At 33.8% G+C, this 21,484-nt stretch overlaps 1 protein-coding gene across 3 annotated transcripts; it reads right to left on the bottom strand.

Annotated features, from left to right (window-relative positions):
* Positions 1-12: 12 nt before the first annotated feature.
* Cpap1-j (cuticular protein analogous to peritrophins 1-J) lies at positions 13-18,871 on the bottom strand. 3 transcript variants are annotated; one of them, XM_008200508.3, is made up of 5 exons: positions 18,616-18,871; positions 5,142-5,182; positions 4,141-4,175; positions 3,914-4,087; positions 13-3,861 (listed from the first exon to the last, which is right to left on the bottom strand). In XM_008200508.3, the coding sequence occupies exons 1-5, from the start codon at positions 18,621-18,623 to the stop codon at positions 151-153; spliced, it is 3,969 nt and encodes a 1,322-aa protein (XP_008198730.1). In that variant the 5' UTR covers positions 18,624-18,871; the 3' UTR covers positions 13-150. The 3 variants fall into 3 exon arrangements, with proteins under 3 accessions (XP_008198730.1, XP_008198732.1, NP_001161901.1); XM_008200510.3 differs by lacking the exon at positions 18,616-18,871 and adding an exon at positions 5,425-5,571; NM_001168429.1 differs by lacking the exon at positions 18,616-18,871 and having other exon boundaries at positions 151-3,861; positions 5,142-5,169.
* Positions 18,872-21,484: the final 2,613 nt, after the last annotated feature.

Raw genomic sequence — 21,484 nt, 5'->3', positions numbered from 1 at the left:
AATGGGTACTAGTGCTATAAAATAACAATTTATTTACAAAATTTACATTAATCGATTACACTGATAGGAATTAACAAAATGATAAAAAATCTTAAATACTTAACTAATATCACTCAACATTCACTCAATTTTCTAATCGATCTGAGCACCTCATTTACCAAACCTCGAAGCTATAGTATACAAAGAATTCAACAATTGCAACGCCCTTGCGTCCTGACTGTCATTATCCAGACTCGGATCAATGTTCTTGAACCCATGGGTACTACTCGACGTTTGAAGCACCTCGGTACTATTTTGGATGAGGAGGGTATGGAGCGGTACCGCTTGGGTACTGTTACCGCACTCACTAATCAGGAGAAGAATCAGCCTTCGAGTTAACGGATTTGCCTCGATTTCCTTCATTTTTGCCAAAAACTCATCTTCGGTAGTGTTAAGTTTACGCAAAATCCTTTGTAATCGGTTATCTTCATCCTGTTTGGTCGTATTCATAAAATCGATCAAAATACCATGAACCTGAGTCGAGTTTAAGTCAAGTTTTGGTAAAGCGTGCAATTCGTAGCGAACTTCGCGTGCTGGTACTACTTCTTCGGTGGTAGTACCAATGGTAGGTTCAGTGGTGCCAAAATTATGGTTGATTGAAGCTGGATCAAAGGAAAACGCAGTTTTCCACAGCTTGGTAGCGTCAGGAGACGTCGTCCAGTGATCTTCTGGAAGTAGTACCGAGCTTCTGGTGGTGCTTTCTTTCTGGTTTTGCAATTTGTTGAATTGGGACACAAATGACTGGCTGTCTGCTCCTTGCAAGTTTTCTTCCGTTCCTCCGATTGAGTTCTTGACGTCTAGATTATGTGGGGTTGTGTTGTAGGCAATGAGGTACCCCCATGTAGGTCGTACCGCTGGTAATTTGGGTGGGAAAAAGGGCGAATAACTAGATTTGGTGTCAGCGTCCGAGAAGTTCAACAACTCGTCGTCTGGTAAATCGGTGGTTTCGTCCAGTGCTGGTGGTTCCGTGGGTCGTACCTCTTCAAGTACTTTTTTGAAGGTCGCTGGGTCGTCCAAATAGGACGAAAGGGCTTGGGTGAAAACTTTAGCCAGTTGACGCACTTTTGGTGCTGGGGTTGCTGGACTTTTGGAGTGTTGGCCTTCCAAGTCGTTGGGTACCACCGTGGTGGTACTTTCATCCTCGGGGAAGAGCTCGTTGTACCGGTTCATTGTCATTTGAGTCAGTAGTTCTGTCAGTTTTTTCTTCTCGAGCTCGACTTTGGTCAAGTTTTCTTCATCACCGTCTTCTTCGTCTTCTTTTTCCGTTGCTATTCCATCCAGGGCATTTGCAAAGTACTGTGCAAGTGTGTGGAGGGTTTGGGGACCGGCTGACGGAGGAATCACAAGTCCGGGTCTTGGATTTTCGGTGTAGTTATTACTATTGGCCATTTCAGCCAAAGCTGTGATCATACTGTCCACGGTTTCAAAAGTTGAAGGTAGTACCTGAGTGGTGGCGAATGGGGTTGGAAGAGTGGGTTCTGGGGTTGAAGGTCCCGAAAATGGACTCGCTGACGAAATTTTGTATGTGGGATACGTTGGTTTGAGTGTTGTGACCAAATTCTGGGTGGTACCAAAAATGGGTTGACCAAAATCGGGTTCTGGAGGTAGTTGGAATGGGCGAGGACGGGCTATTTCACTCTTCGGAATAACATTTTTGGTCACGAAAAACCCAGGAACCGTTGGTTTTACAGTGGTGCCAATGGTACTACTAGTAGTGCCAAACGATAAAGGTAGTACAGTTGGTGTGCTACTACTGAATGGTTTCTGAGTGGTACTAATTGAGTTCAAATTGGCCGTAGTTTGGACTTTGCCAAAAAATTGAACTTGCGAATTACCCCGATTGTAACTGTTAGAGGTACTCAAAATTTCGGCCGGTTTTGTAGTGGTACCATCCGATTTCGAAATAATTTGGACGCCTGGTATTTTAGTCGTGGTTTGAACTTTCCCGAAAAATCTGACTTGCGAATTACCCCGATTGTAGCTATCAGAGGTACTTAAAATTTCGGCTGATGTCTTAGGGGTGGTACCAAAAACTGATTTTGATAGCAAAATTTTGGTACGTCCTGTTGTGGGAGTTGTGGCTCCACTTTTAACAAATTTACCATAAACCGTAGCGTGGTCTATAACCCTAGTACTACTCTCAGTTTTAGGGCTCGGGGTACCCGTGTTAAAGGAACCTTGCGATGGTACCGTCAAATCAAGCGGTGGCAAAGGTGTAAAAGTAGACAGTGTAGACAAAGCGATTGGTTTTAAAGACTTATCGGTACGACCAACATTAAATATTTCTGTTGGTACCACCGGGGTAGTTGTTGGTGGTTTGGTACCAAACCCTCGCAAGGTGGTACCGACCTGGCTACCTACAAAGGGCCGTCCGTTATTTATAGGTTGAGTGGTCAAATATTGTGGGGTGACTGAAGAAAGCGATGTATAAGCCTTAGTTGAGTGAAATTTGGGTTCCTTGATTTCGCTATAGGTACTACGATGGTTCGGGTGCGGATTGCTGGTAGTTTTGATAGTTTGGTCGATTCGATTGAACGAGTTCTTGTAAAACGAAGACGTTTCTTGCGTAATTTGAGACTCATCAGAGTCGTTGGGTTCCAGTCGTCGGTTCACTAAGTCGTTCCGCGTCAAGGGTACGGTACTTGTTTGTTTGATGGTACCACCCTTCCCTTCAATATTTAAATTTTTAATTTGGTGGTAATCTTGATTATGGTTTTGCAAGTTAGAGCTCGTGGGTGGTACTTTAGTGGTACTCCGTGGCGTGGTGGTGGTACTGGAACTAAACGTTGTTCGTTTCTCATCTACATTAAAATTTCGATGACTGAACGATTGAGAGAAGTTGGAAACATTCGATTTTTTGTCGGTACTTTCGGCACTATTTGTGTTTGAGTCTTGGAACCCGTTATTGAAAAATGGGTTAATCTCCTCCTCTCTGTTTGTACTATTACTAAAAGTATTTTGTGCCGATTGTCCATTGTTAAATTGATTTGATACAACTTCTTTAGTACCGAAAGTTTTTATATTTTTCCTTTCTTGCTGACTTTGTTGAGTGTTGAATTGACTAGGTACCATTTTCTTAAAGTCGCTAGTGGTGCCAAATCCACTATTTTGGTTGTGAAAGTTGCTATATTGTTGAAAATTAGGATTAGAATGTTGTTCTTTCTCCTGCCTATTTGGTACCACTGAAGTACCAAATCCTTTGGCATTTGTTTCAAACTTCTGGTTTTGGTCTTGTGATCCTTGAACCACCTTCCTGCCTCCATTACGTTGATTGTTTGGTACTACTTCTTGTCTGGTAGTACCAAACTGGTTATAACTTCTGGCACTGTTATTTCGAACTTCTTGATGCTGTGGTACTGCACCATTTTGATTAATTCGTTCGTTCGCTCGATGATTTTTACTTGGTACCACCTTTTGATCATCAAAACTCTTCCGTTCTTCAATTGATTGCGTCTGGAATTGCACCGGTTTTCTACCCTTCTTTTTCTGATCCCTCACAAAGTCGGAACTTGGAGCTCTTGCTAAATCATTGGTCTCTTGAAAAGTGGTACCAACGTTAAATTTGCGTCCATTCTGACTCGCAGAAACCGAAGAATGTTCTTCAGTTCGCATAACAGCACCATGGTTTTGTAGTACTCTTCTTGAAGCTTTTCTTCTTGCGTTATCTTCCCTTAACTGTTCGGCACTTTCTTCGTAAAAATTGGGCGAATCGGTACAATTGACCTTGAACCACCACTCGCAGATAAGTTCCGACTGTTGGAAGATGGTACCGTTAGGGCACAGGAACGAAATTTTCTTCCCTTCTTCACAAATGTGGAAAACCTACAAAATATTTTCGATTAAATAAAGTTGTAATAATTTTTTTAAGTATTACTTGACAGTCCGTTTCCAAATCGGCATAATAACCCGAATCAACGTTTCGGCAATTAAAGGTAGTACGCGGAATATGTGATAGTACCGGGAAGTCAACACCTGGTTTTCCTGTAACTCCCTGATAGAAAACTAAGTCTTCTTCATTAAATTTCCTCTCTTCAGTTTCCAAACAACCCTGAAATTTTACAATAAGTCAACGTTTGAATCATTTAGTACAACTTGACGTACCATCGACCGCGTAAAATACACCAGTATAGCCAATCCTGCAACAATACAATTAATAGAAGAATACTGTCAAAAGTGCTGTTTTGAAACAATAGAAAGTGTGGCGAACAATGTTTGGGAACCCGCCACAAAATTGGGTCAATTCAAGTACCATAAGGTACTGCCATTGAAAAATCGTGTTTGCAAATATCCTTGTGCGGATTAGCATAATTATGTAAGTACCATTGTTCATCTCACTTAATACTTCAGTTAACACATTGATCTAGAAGTTGCAATTCCGGTGGTACTACTAGCTAGATAATAAAGGCAAATGACGCGCGACCTCGTAATACATGATGCTTTTTCGGATTTTCAGATCAAGATCACATTTCTCCGTAAGAAAGTGAGTAAGTTGCGATTTTTTTGCCAAATAGGGTACGAGCAGTACCTTTGGGATTAAGGTTAAATGAGCGAGATAATGTGATACTGTGAGAACGTGAGAGGTTAATAATTCGCTGGCACAAAATGTGCAATGATGAAACGGTTCTATGACGGTACTACCTGAGCATAAATTATATATTGTTTCAAAAATCGTACCACCTACTTACTTTTAATTATTTCAGCCAAACATTTTTAAAAAATCTTTAGTCTCAATTAAATGTAGTATCGCCTGAGAAAGTACCGCTCTTTTAAATTTCCACAATTCTCACGGAAAATCGGCGAAAAGCCTTGACTTTACTTAATTCATATTTAATTGAACTCCGCATTGAACACTACAAGACTGACATTTCAAATTGATTGGCTAATTACACGGTACTACCTCGAGATCCGCTCACACTCCGATCCCAATCTCTGATTAAAACCATCTTTGTGTTGCAAGCGACGAAATTTTGAAACAAAACCCGAAAATTGCCGGTTCTGAACCCGGTACTTACCCGTACCTTTAAGAATTAATAATTCAAACATCCGTTTTGCGTTGCGAAACGATTTAAATGTCGCACAAAATTTAGATTGAGGTGACTTACCCAATTTGAGAAGGTGGTACCTAGCCATGGTGGACGCACTCCTGGAACAGAAACTAGTTTAAAAATAAAAAATTCCCTTCCCAAGTGTTACAAAACATGGGATTGTATCAATGGTCGAAATCGTGGGATATATAGGTCGTACCAATTTTCGGGTACCACTTTGCTCAGGTGGTACTTAAGAGCAAATCGCATGTGTGTGGCCCATGAGAGAAATGGGACCAGTGACACAACCAGAAGTCGTTAGGTACCACCCAAAAATCTCAGATTTTGTGCAAGGTACTACCGTGAGAAGTGTAATTTCGTAGCCTTTTGCACTCTCCTTAGGTGTTTAGAAATTTAAATGACACGGACACTTCCTCGTGATATTTGTAACGATTTGCTTGAGCACACGCGAGAAACTGAAGATGGTTTCAGTTTATTTGCAAATATCAAGTGTGCCTTGACCTTAAACGGCACAAAGTGAACCCAAAATTCCATGATTTCATCGCATAAATAAAGAAAAGTGACTTCAGACTTGCACAATAAAAATATAGTGAAAAAAAATTCTTGTTGATGTCAGTCAGCAGGATGCTGATTATTGATGGGTTAATACATAAAGTAAAAGTTTTTGAGAGAAATATTTGTTACTCGTCTTATGTAAAGTTGTTAGCAAGTGTTTGGTATTTAAATTTTGGGTTGAAAAATTCTTGAGTAAACTCATCGCGAGGTTTCACACAAATGAGAGTTCTGGGTTCAATTGCTTTTTAACGATGGTACTTGTGGGTGAAATTGACCATAAGTGACCATGTGGGTTAAGTGCGCGAAAAATGAGGACGGGAAATTTGGTACTAACCCTGGTACTACCTCTTACTGAAATTTTGAGCAAAAAAACTAATGTTATATTTGCCTTTAACTTCTTCAAATTTCAGACGATTAGAACAAATTTTGGTAGGTAGTCGTTCTAGGTCAGGACTAGCACATAACCCAAATTTGAAAAATCTGTGACTTCCACAAGCCAAGAAAAAAAAATTCAAAATTTGGCCTCGTGTGGTGTTAAAATCACAATTAGGCACAAACTTCATCTGCATATAACGAGCTTAAAAATGGTTGGATTCAAGTGAAATTTGCAGTAGTTACACATTTTGACATCCTTTTTCTGATTCTGTGCTCAAAATTTTTATATCACTTTTTGTTTCGGTGCTAAGGGCCTAAGTATCAATTTTGAAATTTTCTTGTAGAAACTGTCTCAAATAATAGCAAATATTAATCCAATGATAACTACAGATTGATTTACTTCCAAGTGACCAATTTGCCAAATTTCACGGCCACCTGTGACCAAAAACCAAAATTACAAAAAAAAATTAATTGATTAAAATTTCGAATTTGAAACTCCGAAAAAACGTTAAACTTGAACTTGGAATCAATATTGACCATCTCTCGCCCACTTAGCACCTGACACTTTCCCCCTTATCGATTTTCCAACAACTCAACACATGTTTCTAAATTAACAGGAACTAATAAATAATCCCAACGGAGCTAATTTGTTGATAGCATCTCAAGTAGGCTATAAAAGCACCAATTAAGAAGTTCCAAATGCAAATGAAGCCTAATTGGGAAGGACACCTAAAGCACGAATTTTTCGATCCTGATAACAATTGCATTAACCTTGAGGGCATAAATAATTCTCTTTGCCAATATCCTTGTTCCGTGTGATCATCTACGACCTGTCACCTTTAAACTTTCACTTTGCAAGAAGAGACAATTTATGCCAAGAGTATGATTTGTGGTCGATTGTCATCAAGAAATTGGACTTCCGGAGGTCAAGGGCGTACTAGTGGGTGTGTTATTGGATTATTCCCACACACAATGATCAAATCGTGAAAGTTTCAATTAAAAACATTTGAGAAGTCAAAGGTTAAAGTGGAATCTTTTGGTAATTACTTCAATTAGGTGAAACGGCCACCAAGTCGTGCAGATTTGACATCTATTCGATTTGTGATCTATGGTCAACACGCACTTTCGTCTAATAGAAAGTGCAAGTTGACTTTCTTCAAATCGAATTATTGCCGATTTGGTAATAAAGGCGCGCGCCTTGAAATTACTTTCGTAAATGGACGGTGAGAAGATTTTGTAATTTTTTTGCTGCCATGAGTAGAGTCAAATATCAACATACGAGCGCTGAGAAATCAGAATTAATAACAATTTAATTACTCCATTATGAGCGACAAAATGACGAAATGCTACGGAACGGCGGAAAGAATTGAATTGACAAGTTGGAATGCAAAAGTGTTAGTGCTAAGGTCGTTTCGAAACGTTTTCACACGTTGTGATAGATTCGAGTGCATTTGAATTAAAAGTGTTAACAAGGAATTTGCCTGAAACAATAGTCTTGAAAGTTTATTTTTCTCTTCTTGTAGTACTTGGAGGAGAGTGTTTAGTTTACCGACTTACGTCACGGAACACCTCGGGACACTTTCCACAAGATTTCGTCAAAAAAATTACTTTTTGAATTTTTTTCCTAATTTATGTTTGTTGAAAATCGTTCAAATTTGATAAATAGGTCGCTAAAACTTACACAAAGCTGTGTTAAAAATTTGATTAACATTCGTGAATATTTGAGTAAGTTCTAAAAAAAGTCCAAAATTGGTCCCAAAAAATTGATACTTAGAGTCATAACAACGAAATAAAAAGCAATATAAAAATTCTAAAACTAGAATCCGAAAAACACTTTCAAAATGTGTAAGTGTTGCAAATTTCATTTCAATTCATCCATTTTTAAGGAAATTATACGCAAACATTCAAAAAAAGTCCCAAAAATTGATACTTAAAACTTTAACACACAAACTAAAAGTACTATCAAAATTTTGAGACCAAAATCAGAAAAAGGGCCTCAAAATGTATCTGTTTTGCTTTGATACAATCATTTTTAAGCTCGTTATACTCAAGTAAAGTTTGTACCTAACTGTAATTTTAACACCACACAAAACCAAATTTTGAAAATTTTTTTCTAGGCTTGTAGAAGTCACAGGGTATTCAAATTTGGATTATGTACTATTCCTAACATGAGAATACTACACACCAAAATTGGTTACATTCGTACAATATTTGATAAAGTTAGAAAAGATGACAGCGAGAGGGTTAGTGTTAGCCCTCAAAATTTTGATTTTTTTGGCTAAAAATTCGAAAAACAATTAGATAAAAAATACCCAGTTTTATTATCGTAAAAACAGTCTGGAAATACTATTTGGTGAAAGTTTTACAAAGTTACAAGTAGTAATAAACGACCTAAAAACAATCTGTAATTTTCAAAAGATGCCAAAAAAGACTAAATATTTATCTTTTTTTTTCTAACTTGGATTTGTTGAAAATCGTTCAAATTTGATAAATAGGTCGCTAAAGACAAAGCTGTGTTAAAAATTTGATTAACATTCGTGAATATTTGAGTAAGTTCTAAAAAAAGTCCAGAATTGGTCCCGAAAAATTGATACTTAGAGTCATAGCAACGAAATAAAAAGCATTATAAAAATTCTGGGACTAGAATCCGAAAAACAATTTCGAAATGTGTAAGTGTTGCAAATTTCATTTCAATTCATCTATTTTTAAGGAAATTATATGCAAACAAAGTCAAAAAAAGTCCCAAAAATTAATACTTAAAACTTTAACACACAAACTAAAAGTACTATCAAAATTTTGAGACCAAAATGAGAAAAAGGGCCTCAAAATGTATCTGTCTTGCAAGTTTTACTTTGATACAAGCATTTTTAAGCCAGTTATACGCAAATAAAGTTTGTGTCTAACTGTAATTTTAATACCACACGAGACCACATTTTGAAAATTTTTTTCTAGGCTTATAGAAGACACAGACTATTCAAATTCGGATTATGTACTATTCCTAACATGAAAATACTACACACCAAAATTAGTTACATTCGTACAATATCTGATGAAGTTAGAAATAGAAGCGATTAGTGTTAGCCCTCAAAATTTTGTTTTTTTTTGTCCAAAAATTCGAAAAAAATTGGATAAAAAATACGCAGCTTTATTATCGTAAAAACAGTCTGGAAATACTATTTGGTGAAACTTTTACAAAGTTACAAGTCGTAATAAGCGACCTAAAAATAATGTGTAATTTTCAAAAAGTGTCAAAAAAGGGCCAAAAATTTCGAGCTCTAGCAAAATTTGTAGTCCAGTTGTTTTTACGAAACCGAGAGCTTGCCTAATAGATTTCCAACACTAGTTACGCGCAAAGATTTAACTTTATTGAAATATTTTCCACTGTAGACACGAAAGTGAAAAGTACATTACCCCAAATACTTATTTATTTTTTCTCCTTTCAACTTTCAAAAAACATATTTCTCGTATTAATTCCATTAATATTTTCATTGTTTTTATTATTTCTCGTCTCGTCACTAACCCACATTTCCATTGTTATCTATCATCGTGTGATACTTTGAATTTTTTCCATTCTTTGAAGAAATGATTCTAGCACAGCTCTACTCCCAAGCCTGATCGCAAAATTTCAGGTCAAAATGACATTTATTCCCTCGGAAGGTTAAAATTTTTCAAAAATTACGTAATCGAGTGCATGTAATTGCATTCTATACATGATCAAGGTTCCCGCAGCGACCCACTTACGACCCCATCCTTTCCCAGTTTAATTGATTGCTTTATCGGATCGCAAGATCGCAAAATTTTTTCACCAGATCGATTCAAGTGGACTCAGTTCCGCCTGGCCAGGGGACAAGTCGCCCATTTTTGGGCCTAATTAAGTCGTGATCGTGCGAGCGCTTTATTAGCAAAAATTGGTACTTGATGAGCACTTTCGCCAATCAATTGTGTAATATAATGAGGTTGGTATTTATGTGTGTAACGAGACGTTAGAGTTAGAATGTTCAAGTGGCGTAAATTGTCTTTATTATTTCGGTTGGTAAAATGGATCGAGGCGATTAGGTGGAAAAATGTGAGAAATGGTTAATAATTCATTCGATGATAGTAATTGAGTCGAAGGGTGTTATTATGTTTTCAGGAGTAGTATGCTAATCGAGGTGCCGCAAGCGGTGTAACATTTCGACGGCTATTATGTATTGTAGAAGATGATGATATTTTGGCGTTTTTTCATAGCTAAAGGACAAAATGACGAGTTTTGTAACGGTTGCTAAAAGGTTTATTAATCATTGAGCAAACAACATGTACAAAAGTGTTCTTTTATTGGCGACAAGTACACATTTTGTCACACTAAGACCGATTAAACGACAATTTTTGTGACTAACATTTTCACTTAGTAGGTACTCATGTGTATTTTTTCTTATTTTTTTTCTTTTGGTTTTAGAATCAAAATCAAAAAATAATGTCAGATTCTAATAAAAATTTATGAAAAGCGTGTAATGATATAGAGTGACGTAAGTTTAAATTTTAAAAATTCTGCAAGAAATACAAAACGAGATTTTTTTTTAAACAAGTGTGGTGCTAAAATTAGAGTTGGCCACAAACTTTATTTGCACACAACGAACTTAAAGATGATTCTATTGACATGAAATTTGCAAAGCAAACAAATTTTGACGTCCTTTTTTGAATTCTCGTCTCAAAATTTTGATAGTACTTTTTGTTTCGGTGTTAGAGCCCTAAGTATCAATTTTTGGGACCAATTCTGGACCTTTTTTGAAACTTTTCCACATAATGACGAATACTGATAAAATTTTTAACACAGCCTTGTGGGAGTCTTAGTGACCTAATTATAAAATTTAAACAATTTTCAACAAATCAAAGTTAGAAAAAAAATAGTTAAATATTTAGTGTCTTTTGGCACCGTTTGAAAATTACAGATTATTTTGTAGTTCTTTATTACCACTTGTTGTTGTGTAAAACTTTCACCAAATAGTATTTTCAAACTGTTTTTACGATAGTAAAGTTGTGTATTTTTTATCAATTTTTTTTCGAATTTTTGGCCAAAAAAATCAAAATTTTGAAGGCTAACACTAACCCCTTCGCTGTTATCGTTTCTAACTTCATCAGATATTGTACGAATGTAACGAATTTTAGTGTGTAGTATTTCCATGTTACGAGTAGTACTTAACCCAAAGTTGAATAATCTGTGACTTCTACAAGCCTAGAAAAAAAAATTCAAAGTTTGGTCTCATGTGGAGTTAAAATTACAGTTAGGCACAAACTTTATTTGCCAATAACGGCCTTAAAAATGTATGCATTGTAATGAAATTTACCACACAAACACATTTTGACGTACATTTTTGGATTCTTGTCTCAAAATTTTGATAGTACTTTTTGTTTCGCTGTTAAGGCCCTAAGTATCAATTTTTGGGACCAACTCTGGATCTTTTTTGAAACTTTTCCAAATAATGACGAATATTAATTAAATTTTTAACACAGCTTTGTGAGAGTCTTAGTGACCTAATTACGAAATTTGAACAATTTTCAACAAATCAAAGTTAAAAAAAAATTAAACATGTAGTCTTTTTTTGGCACCTTTTGAAAATTACAGAGTATTTTTAGGTCGCTTATTACGACTTGTAACTTTGTAAAACTTTCATTAAATAGTATTTCCAGACTGTTTTTACGACAATAAAGTTGCGTATTTCTTATACAATTTTTTTTCCTAATTTTTTGCTAAAAAATCAAAATTTTGAAGGCTAACACTAACCCCTTGGCTGTTATCTTTTCTAACTTCATCAGATATTGTACGAATCTAACTAATTTTAGTGTGTAGTATTTCAATGTTAGGGGTAACACATAGCCCACATTTAAATAATCTGTGGCTTCTACAAGCCTAGAAAAAAATTTCAAAATTTGGTCTCGTATGGTGTTAAAATTACAGTTAGACAAACTTTATTTGCGTATAACGGTCTTAAAAATGATTATATCAAAGTAAAACTTGCAACACATATACATTTTGAGGTCCTTTTTCTGATTATGGTCTCAAAATTTTGATATTGCTTTTAGCTTTGGTGTTAAAGCCCTAAGTACCAATTTTTGGGACTTTGTTTGAAACTGTCCCAAGTAGTGACGAATGTTAATTAAATTTTGGTGACTTATTTATCAAATATAAACAATATAAATATTAATATAATTAATACAAAATTTTTTTTTGATAGTTTGTGAGTGGAAAAAAAATTAGTGTATTGCGACGTCTCACTTTTTATTGAATTTGAAAAATACAATAAATTATACAAAGAAACGGTTACAAAAGTGCAATCTTGACTAAATTAGAGCAGTGTACAATAAAAAGAAAAAAAAAACTGACATATTACAAAACCGGTCATAATTAGAACAGAATATTCTATTCTGATCTCAATCAAATCACTGGCATTTGCTTCTTCTCATCCAAATAAAGTCTCTTGCTTCACCCGATCTACATTCAAAGTGACATAAATCCCTTCTTTTCAAACTCAAAAATGTCAAAAACTCGCAATTATCCAATCAAAGCTCGTCATTTCCCAACAACAATTTATAAGTGCGTGCACACGAAATAATAAATAATAATTACAACATTGTAATGATTCTCAAACGTTTACGAGTTAATAGAAACCCGAGTTTATTACAGTGAGAATGCAAAGTTATGTAAAGAATCCCCGCATCTTCCTGTGTTTTAATTAATGTCACTGATCCACATAACAATGTAGAGAGTAGTGAAACCTTTCATGCAACATAATTTGCCTAAATGTGTGTTAATATGCAAGTTTCAGTTTTAATGTCTTTATTTATGAACGAAAAACATCCATTTCTACAAATAAAATTCTACTACGTTCACGGTCAAGTGATTGCTTTATTCCTTGACCTGGAGAAGCTGCATCCATTTACGAAATTAATTCAAAGTAGAGAGGAACTGAATGACACGATTCGTGAATTTTTCACTGTTTTGTAACTGAAGATGCGAGGGAAAATGAGATGAATGGCGCGGTTGTGTAATGAGGAAAAGTCTAATTAACGAAATGCGTTCATTTTTCGGAATCACATTTTTACAATTTTTGAGGTCTAGTAAAAAACATTTAAACTGTATTTTTGGTCCAAACTTCGAATTTGAGGTCCTAAAGTTGGTTTAATCGACTTCTGGTGTTATTTTTATGTAACAAACGAAATTTTATCGAGTTTGGTCAAAAATTACATAAGTCTAAGTTTAGCACCCAAAAATGAGCCTTAAACGAAAAAATTTCGTTTCTGAAAATAAATTTGGCACCAAATTCTTAAAACTTACGGTAAAATACATAACTATTGTAAATTTCAGCGGTTTTGAAGCTTTATTAAAGTCACTATGTCCAATTTTTGGATTTGAAGGTCAAGCAAAAATTTTGAAAATTGTTCAAAAATTTTAAAATTTCAGATTTATAGGTTGGTAAACACTATTAATCGACTTCTAATGTTCCTTTTATGTTATAAACAAAATTTTATGTAGAAATGCGTTCATTTTTCGGAATCAAATTTTTACAATTTTTGGATTTAGTAAAAAAAATTAAACTGTATTTTTGGTCCTAACTTATTAAATTTGAGGTCTAAAGGTTGGTTTAATCGACTTCGGATGTTATGTTTATGACACAAACAAAATTTTATCGAGTTCAGACAAAAATTACATAAATTAGACTAAGTTTAGCACCACAACAAGCCAAATGAGCCTTAAACGAAAAAATTTCGTTTCTGAATATAAATTTGGCATCAGATTCTTAAAATTTACAGTAATGTCCATAATTATTGGCAATTTCAGCTGTTTTGAAGCTTTATTAAGGTCGCTATGTCCAATTTTTTGATTTGAAGGTCACGCAAAAATTTTGAAAATTTCAGATTTATAGGTTGGCAAACACTTTTAATCGACTTCTAATGTTACTTTTATGTTATAAACAAAATTTCATGTAGAAATGCGTTCATTTTTCGGAATCACATTTTTACAATATTTGGATTTAGTAAAAAAAATTTAAGCTGTATTTTTGGTCCACATTTATTAAATATGAGGTCTAAAGGTTGGTTTGATCGACTTCTAATGTTATTTTTATGTCACAAACAAAATTTTATCGAGTTTAGACGAAAATTACATAAATTAGACTAAGTTTAGCACCACAACAAGTCAAATGAGCCTTAAACGAAAAAATTTCGTTTCTGAATATAAATTTGGCATCACATTTTTAAAATTTACAGTAATGTCCATAATTATTGTCAATTTCAGCTGTTTTGAAGCTTAATTAATGTCGCTATGTCCAATTTTTGGATTTGAAGATCAAGCAAAAATTTTGAAAATTTCAGATTTATAGGTTGGCAAACACTTTTAATCGACTTCTTATGTTACTTTTATGTTATAAACAAAATTTCATGTAGAAATGCGTTCATTTTTCGAAATCACATTTTTACAATATTTGGATTTAGTAAAAAAAAATTAAACTGTATTTTTGGTCCAAACTTATTAAATTTGAGGTCTAAAGGTTGGTTTAATCGGCTTCTGATGTTATTTTTATGTCACAAACAAAATTTTATCGAGTTTAGACGAAAATTACATAAATTAGACTAAGTTTAGCACCACAACAAGCCAAATGAGCCTTAAACGAAAGAATTTCGTTTCTGAATATAAATTTGGCATCACATTATAAAAATTTACAGTAATGTCCATAACTATTGTCAATTTCAGCAGTTTTGAAGCTTTATTAAAGTCACTATGTCCAATTTTTGAATTTGAAGGTCAAGCAAAAATTTTGAAAATTTCAGATTTATAGGTTGGCAAACACTTTTAATCGACTTCTAATGTTACTTTTATGTTATAAACAAAATTTCATGTAGAAATGCGTTCATTTTTCGAAATCACATTTTTACAATATTTGGATTTAGTAAAAAAAAATTAAACTGTATTTTTGGTCCAAACTTATAAAATTTGAGGTCTAAAGGTTGGTTTAATCGGCTTCTGATGTTATTTTTATGTCACAAGCAAAATTTTATCGAGTTTGGTCGAAAATTACATAAATTAGACAAGTCTAAGTTTAGCACCACAACAAGCCAAATAAGCCTTAAACGAAAAAAATCCGTTTCTGAATATAAATTTGGCATCACATTCTTAAAATTTACAGTAATGTCCATAACTATTGTGCAATTTTTGAATTTGAAAGTCCAACAAAAATTTTGAAAATTAAAATTTTAGATTTATAGGTTGGGAAACACTTTTAATCGTCTTCTGATGTTACTTTTATGTTATAAACAAAATTTCATAATAATTAGTTAAAGATTAAATAAATTAGAAAAGTTCAAAGTTTAGCACCACTAAAAATCCAAAATATTATCAAAAATTAGCCTCAAACAGAATAAGACGGTTCCTGAAAGTAAAGTTGTGGCCAAATTCTTAAAGTTTGCTTTAAAATACGTAATTGTTGTAAGTTTCAGAAAGTTTAAAACTGTATTAAGGTCTCTAGGTTAATTTTTTTAAATCTAGAGGTCTAGCAAAAACTTAAAATATTGTATTTTTTGTCCAAACTTCTTGATTTTTGCGATTTAAAAATTAGCAGACTTGCTTTAGTGACTTCTGACAATACTTTTATGCTATTAACAAAATTTTATTATTTATCAAAAATCAGTTTGGAACGAAAAAATACCTTCCCTGAAAGTAAATTTGGCATTGAATTCTTAAAAAATGCTTTAAAATACATAACTATTGTAAATTTCAGGTGCTTCAGAGCTTTATTAGGACCGCTATCTTCAAATTTTTGAATTTTGAGGTCTATCAAAAATTTTGAAAATAATATTTTTGGTCCAAACTTCTTGATATTTGAGATTTAGAGGTTGGCAAACGTTACTTTTATAAAGTAAAAAAAAATTACTCAAAATACTTAAAGCTTGCACTTAAATACGTAATCGTGGCAAATTTTATCACATTTGGATTTCGAAGTCAAGCCAAAAAATCAAAATTAGTATTTTTAGCCCGATTTTTTTAAAATATGAGCTTCAGAGAGTTGATAATTGGCTAAATTGTCAATTTTTTTCGGTATTTCCCCGCCGAAATGACATAATCCTCTCGATTCTAATCGACATTTCTGGTAACTAGTTGATTGCGTTTTTGTGCTGAAGATGCACTTTCGCTTGGTAAAGGTCGCAAAGAAAGCATCACCTACGACAGCTGCAGCAGTGAACGTACTCTAATAAATCACCGGGAGCCAAATCAGGCACATATCGTGGCCGCTTCCAACCAAAAGCCCAAGTCATAGTTCAAAGCGTTACGTAAATGTAACTGGAGCTTATGTAAAAAAATCGATTGAATTGTTCACGCATCTGATAAGCGCGGAAATCCCATGCTAAGAATGAGCATTTTATTTAAATAATAATTAAATGAAGGGGAAAGTTGCTCATCTTAGCTTTCATCGTGTTGCGTTCACATTGCGCTACCGGTAGCTGTATCGGTTTTTTCGATCGGATTGTTGTGACACATCCGACGCACTTTTTTGGTATTGTATTGATCCGAGTTGGCGAAAAAAAAGCACAAAGCGTGGAATTATATTGCGTAATTAAATTCGAGATGTCGGCTAATTAAATTGAGATTAAATTAATTACTTAATTTGCCCGACTGGAAATGTTAGCTAACTTTCATTCCAGATCAGACAAATAAATGATTTTGGCTTTTTTAACCACAGGTGGATGGAGAAACTTATTTATGCGTCGCGATTATTTTTCAAAAAATTACAGAGTTTCTCTGACACAAATCAAAGGAATGTTTTTCTGATAAATTCTGAACCATTTGTACTTCATTCCTCCAAAACTCAATTTAAAAAAAAATAAAATTCCAAAAAACTAACACCAAATTTTTGGCTATTTGAAATTAAAATTTTTGAAAATTGAGCTCGGAATTGGATTTGGCAGGTCCTCAAAACCCCAAAACCTCAAATTTATTGAAATCGAACAAAAAACAATTTTTTTTGAATTTTAAATTTGTCAAAAAAAATTCAAAAAAATCAATACAGCGATCTTGTAACGAATAGAAATCATTCAAACTTGCAGCAAATATATATTTTAATTCTACGCTTAATAAACCTGTAAAAGCAATTATTTTTTTATGCTTTCGATTGGACTTTTCAGCTCATTTTCTAATACATTACTGTGCACGTAAAAAAAATAAATTTTCGACTATTTGCAATTAAAATTTTTGAAAATTTGGCTTAAAATTGTTTTAGACAGGTCCTCAAACCCCCAAAACCTCAATTTTGTTCAAATCGGCCAAAAATTTATTTTCAAAAAAAATCCAAAAAATCGTCACACCCTGCCTTATTAGTGACCCAAAATCATTAAAATTTGCACCATTCATGTACTTAAACTCTACGTTTAACAAACCGACCAAAAAAACATGTTTGGTAATTCTAATTTGGCCTTTGATAGCATTATTTCCAAAACTATAATACAATTCAAAAATACCACATTTTTGACGATTTGCGGCTCAAATTTCTGAAAATTAAGCTCAAAATTGATTTTGGCAAATCCTGAAACCCCACAAACCTTAATTTTATCCAAATAAGCCAAAACAAAAATTCAAAAAAAATCCAAAAAATCGACACAACGGCCTTACTTGTAAACCAAAATCACCCAAATTTGCACCACTCATGTACTGCCATTTTAGTTTAAAGAAACCGGCCGAAAATTCAAATTCTCAAACTTTGTTAAGCCCTTTAGAGCATTTTTTTTAATTTCGAGAGCAGTCTAAGGTGCTAGCGTTGGTACTTGTCTATAATTCGGTCAAATTTGAATCAATTTAAGTGAAATTTTTACGAGACATTCAAACTAGCCTACGAACCCCATCTATGGCAATTGGAGGCGTTTTTAAGATTAAATAATTTTTATTTTTATAAATTTTGGGTACTGATTTTGGTGCAAACTTTCGTACCCTTATAACTCGAGTAAATATAATCAAATTTTAATAAAATTTTCAGAAGATCTTAAATACAGTCTAGAGAACCCGGATATGGTCATAGAACCCATTAGGTACCACACAAATTTGAGAAAAAAAAAATTTAAAAATTTGAATTTTGAAAATTGCGTACTTCGACTGGTACTCTTATAACTCGAACAAATTTATTCCGATTATACTGAAATTTTCAGGGAGTCTTAAACACAGTCCCGGAAACCCGTTTGTGGTAATGGAACCAAATTGGTACCACCTACATTTATAAAAACTAATTAATTCTCTTTTCCATTAATTGTTTTACGGGTACTACGACTAGTACCCTTATAATTCGGACAAATCGGTTCCAACTGTAATAAAAATTATAAGGAGTCCTAAAAAAAGTCTAGAAAACCCGTGCATGGTCATGGAACCCATTTGGTACCACAGAAATTTGGACAAAAAAATTAAATAAATTTTGAAGACTACTTCGTGTAATGCTCTGACTGATACCCTTATAAATCCGACAAATCTAAACCGATTGTACTGAAATTTTCAGGGTAGCTTAAATACAGTCTAAGGAACCCATTTATGGTGATAGAACCCCTTTGGTACCACCCAAATTTGCAAAAAAGCCAACTCCTCACTGACCTATCCATCACACGTCCGTCGAAAAAAATAGTTCAAACACACTCAAATAAATAATCACACCGTCGTTCCGGTAAGTCCCGCACCGTCACGTTTAACCCGCATTGAAGACGACAGTACGCTGAAGACTGAAGACTGCAGTCAGTCGGTGAAGATGTCGAGATGGACCCAAACAATCGCGCTCTCTCTCCTCCTCTCTAGTTTCTTCATCACGGTACGACCTTTCACAACACTCACACGCAACAAAGGCCATTCGAAATATTTTCACAGCCCCGCCATTCGAGATTCGGATGCTGAATTATAACAATCGGATGAATTATGAACGTGGATGGCACGACATCTTAACCTTTCAAGAGGAAAATGCCGACGAGATGGACGGTCACGAGGCGCAGACACGGAGAGACGTGATTAAAATGCACTTGGAGTAATGAGCCACAATTTGCAAAAGTTTAGAAATGCAATGAAAAAGGACAGTTTTAAAAGTTTCGCCGTAATCGGTCTCTGGAAAGTTTTTTAGCGGTTTTTCGGGAAGTTGAAAAGTTGGGACAAATGGTGGAAAAGCCGCGGAATGCGTTTTAAATTATCTAGCGAATGGTGGAAACCCGAATCGCTAGAAGTAACGGTGCCGATTACAGAGGCATTTTTAGTTTGTTGCTAAAAAAATTCATAACTCGAAAACTATAGCGAATTTGGGAATTTTCTTGACGCCAGTCGATTCCCCGGATCATTTTACATGGATATACTTTAAAATAACTCCACTTTTTCGAATGGTTTCGCCATAATTGAGAAAATTGCAAAGTATAATAAAAAATAAGAAACATTAAAAAAAAATCATAACCAAAAAACTATAGCGAATTTTGAAATTTTCTCGACGCCAGTCGATTCCTCGGATCATTTTACATGGGTATACTTTAAAATAATTCCAGTTTTTCAAATGGTTTCGCCGTAATTGAGAAAATTGCAAAGTATAATAAAAAATCAAAAAAAAAAATCATCACTAAAAAACTATAGCGAATTTGGAAATTTTCTCGATGCCAATCGATTTCCCAGATCAATTTACGTGGGTATACTTTAAAATAACTCCACTTTTGCGAATAGTTTCGGCGTAATTGAGAAAATCGCAAAGTATAATAAAAAATTTAAAAAAATCATAATTAAAAAACTATAGCGAATTTGGAAATTTTCTCGACGCCAGTCGATTTCCCGGATCATTTTACATAGGTGTGCTTTAAAATAACTCCACTTTTTCGAATAGTTTCGCCGTAATTGAGAAAATTGCAAAGTAAAATAAAAAATAAAGAAAATTAAAAAAATTATAACTCGAAAACTATAACGAATTTGAAAATTTGCTCGACGCCAATCGATTCCCCGGATCATTCTACATTGGTGTACTTTAAAATAACTCCACTTTTTCGAATAGTTTTGCCGTAATTGAGAAAATTGTAAAGCAAAATAGAAAATAAGGAAAATTAAAAAAATATATAACTCGGAAACTATAACGAATTTTGGAATTTTCTCGACGCCAGTCGATTCCCCGGATCATTTTACATTGGTGTACTTTAAAATAACTCCACTTTTTCGAATAGTTTCGCCGTAATTGAGAAAATTTCAAAGTAAAATAAAAAATAAGGACTATTAAAAAAAATTATAACTCGAAAACTATAACGAATTTGAGAATTTTCTCGACGCCAATCGATTCCCCGGATCATTCTACATTGGTGTACTTTAAAATAACTCCACTTTTTCGAATAGTTTCGCCGTAATTGAGAAAATTGCAAAGTAAAATAAAAAATTAGGAAAATTAAAAAAATATATAACTCGGAAACTATAACAAATTTGGAAATTTTCTCGACGCCAATCGATTCCCCGAATCATTTTACAAAATAACTCCACTTTTTCGAATAGTTTCGCCGTAATTGAGAAAATTGCAAAGTAAAATAAAAAATAAGGAAAATTAAAAAAAATTATAACTCGGAAACTATAACGAATTTGGGAATTTTCTCGATGCCAATCGATTGCCCGGATCATTTTGCATGGGTGTACTTTAAAATAACTCCACTTTTTCGAATAGTTTCGCCGTAATTGAGAAAATTGCAAAGTATAATAGAAAATAAAAAAAATAAAAAAAAAATCATAACTAAAAAACTATAGCGAATTTGGAAATTTTTTTAATGCCAATCGGTTTCCCGGATCATTTTACATGAGCATACTTTAAAATAACTCCACTTTTTCGAATAGTTTCGCCGTAATTGAGAAAATTGCAAAGCAAAACAAAAAACAAGAAAAATTTTTAAAAAATCATAACTATTAAACTATAGCGAATTTGGGAATTTTCTCGATGCCAATCGATTCCCCGGATCATTTTACATAGGTGTACTTTAAAATAACTCCCTTTTTTCGAATGATTTCGCCGTAATTGAGAAAATTTCAAAGTATAATAAAAAATAAAAAAATTAAAAAAAATTCATAACTAAAAAACTATGGTGAACTTGGAAATTTTCTCGACGCCAATCGATTCCCTGGACCATTTTACATGGGATCACTTTAAAATAACTCCACTTTTTCGAATAGTTTCGCCGTAATTCAGAAAATTTCAAAGTAAAATAAAAAATAAGAGAAATTAAAAAAATCATAACTAAAAAAACTATAGCGAATTTGGAAATTTTCTCGATGCCAATCGATTCCCCGGATCGTTTTACATAGGTTTACTTTAAAATAATTCCACTTTTTCGAATAGTTTTGCCGTAATTGAAAAAACAAAAAACCAATTTTTGAATTTAGAAATTGTATTTTCTTCAATATTTTCATCGTATAACGTCGGAAACAGTCATCAGAGCCGTCCCACTAATTAATTAATTTCGTAACGCGATTT

Source organism: Tribolium castaneum, chromosome 7 (assembly GCF_031307605.1).
Source record: "Tribolium castaneum strain GA2 chromosome 7, icTriCast1.1, whole genome shotgun sequence".
Lineage (NCBI taxonomy): Eukaryota > Metazoa > Arthropoda > Insecta > Coleoptera > Tenebrionidae > Tribolium > Tribolium castaneum.
This window is presented reverse-complemented; position numbering and strand designations above follow the sequence as displayed.

What these genes read in the sequence shown, in the direction of transcription:
- Cpap1-j (XM_008200508.3), bottom strand. An exon ending in GTACCACCTTCTCAAATTGG is followed by an intron (nt 4,176 to 5,141) that starts GTAAGTCACCTC and finishes GTATTGTTGCAG; the next exon opens with GATTGGCTATACTGGTGTAT. An exon ending in TGTATTTTACGCGGTCGATG is followed by an intron (nt 4,088 to 4,140) that starts GTACGTCAAGTT and finishes GTAAAATTTCAG; the next exon opens with GGTTGTTTGGAAACTGAAGA.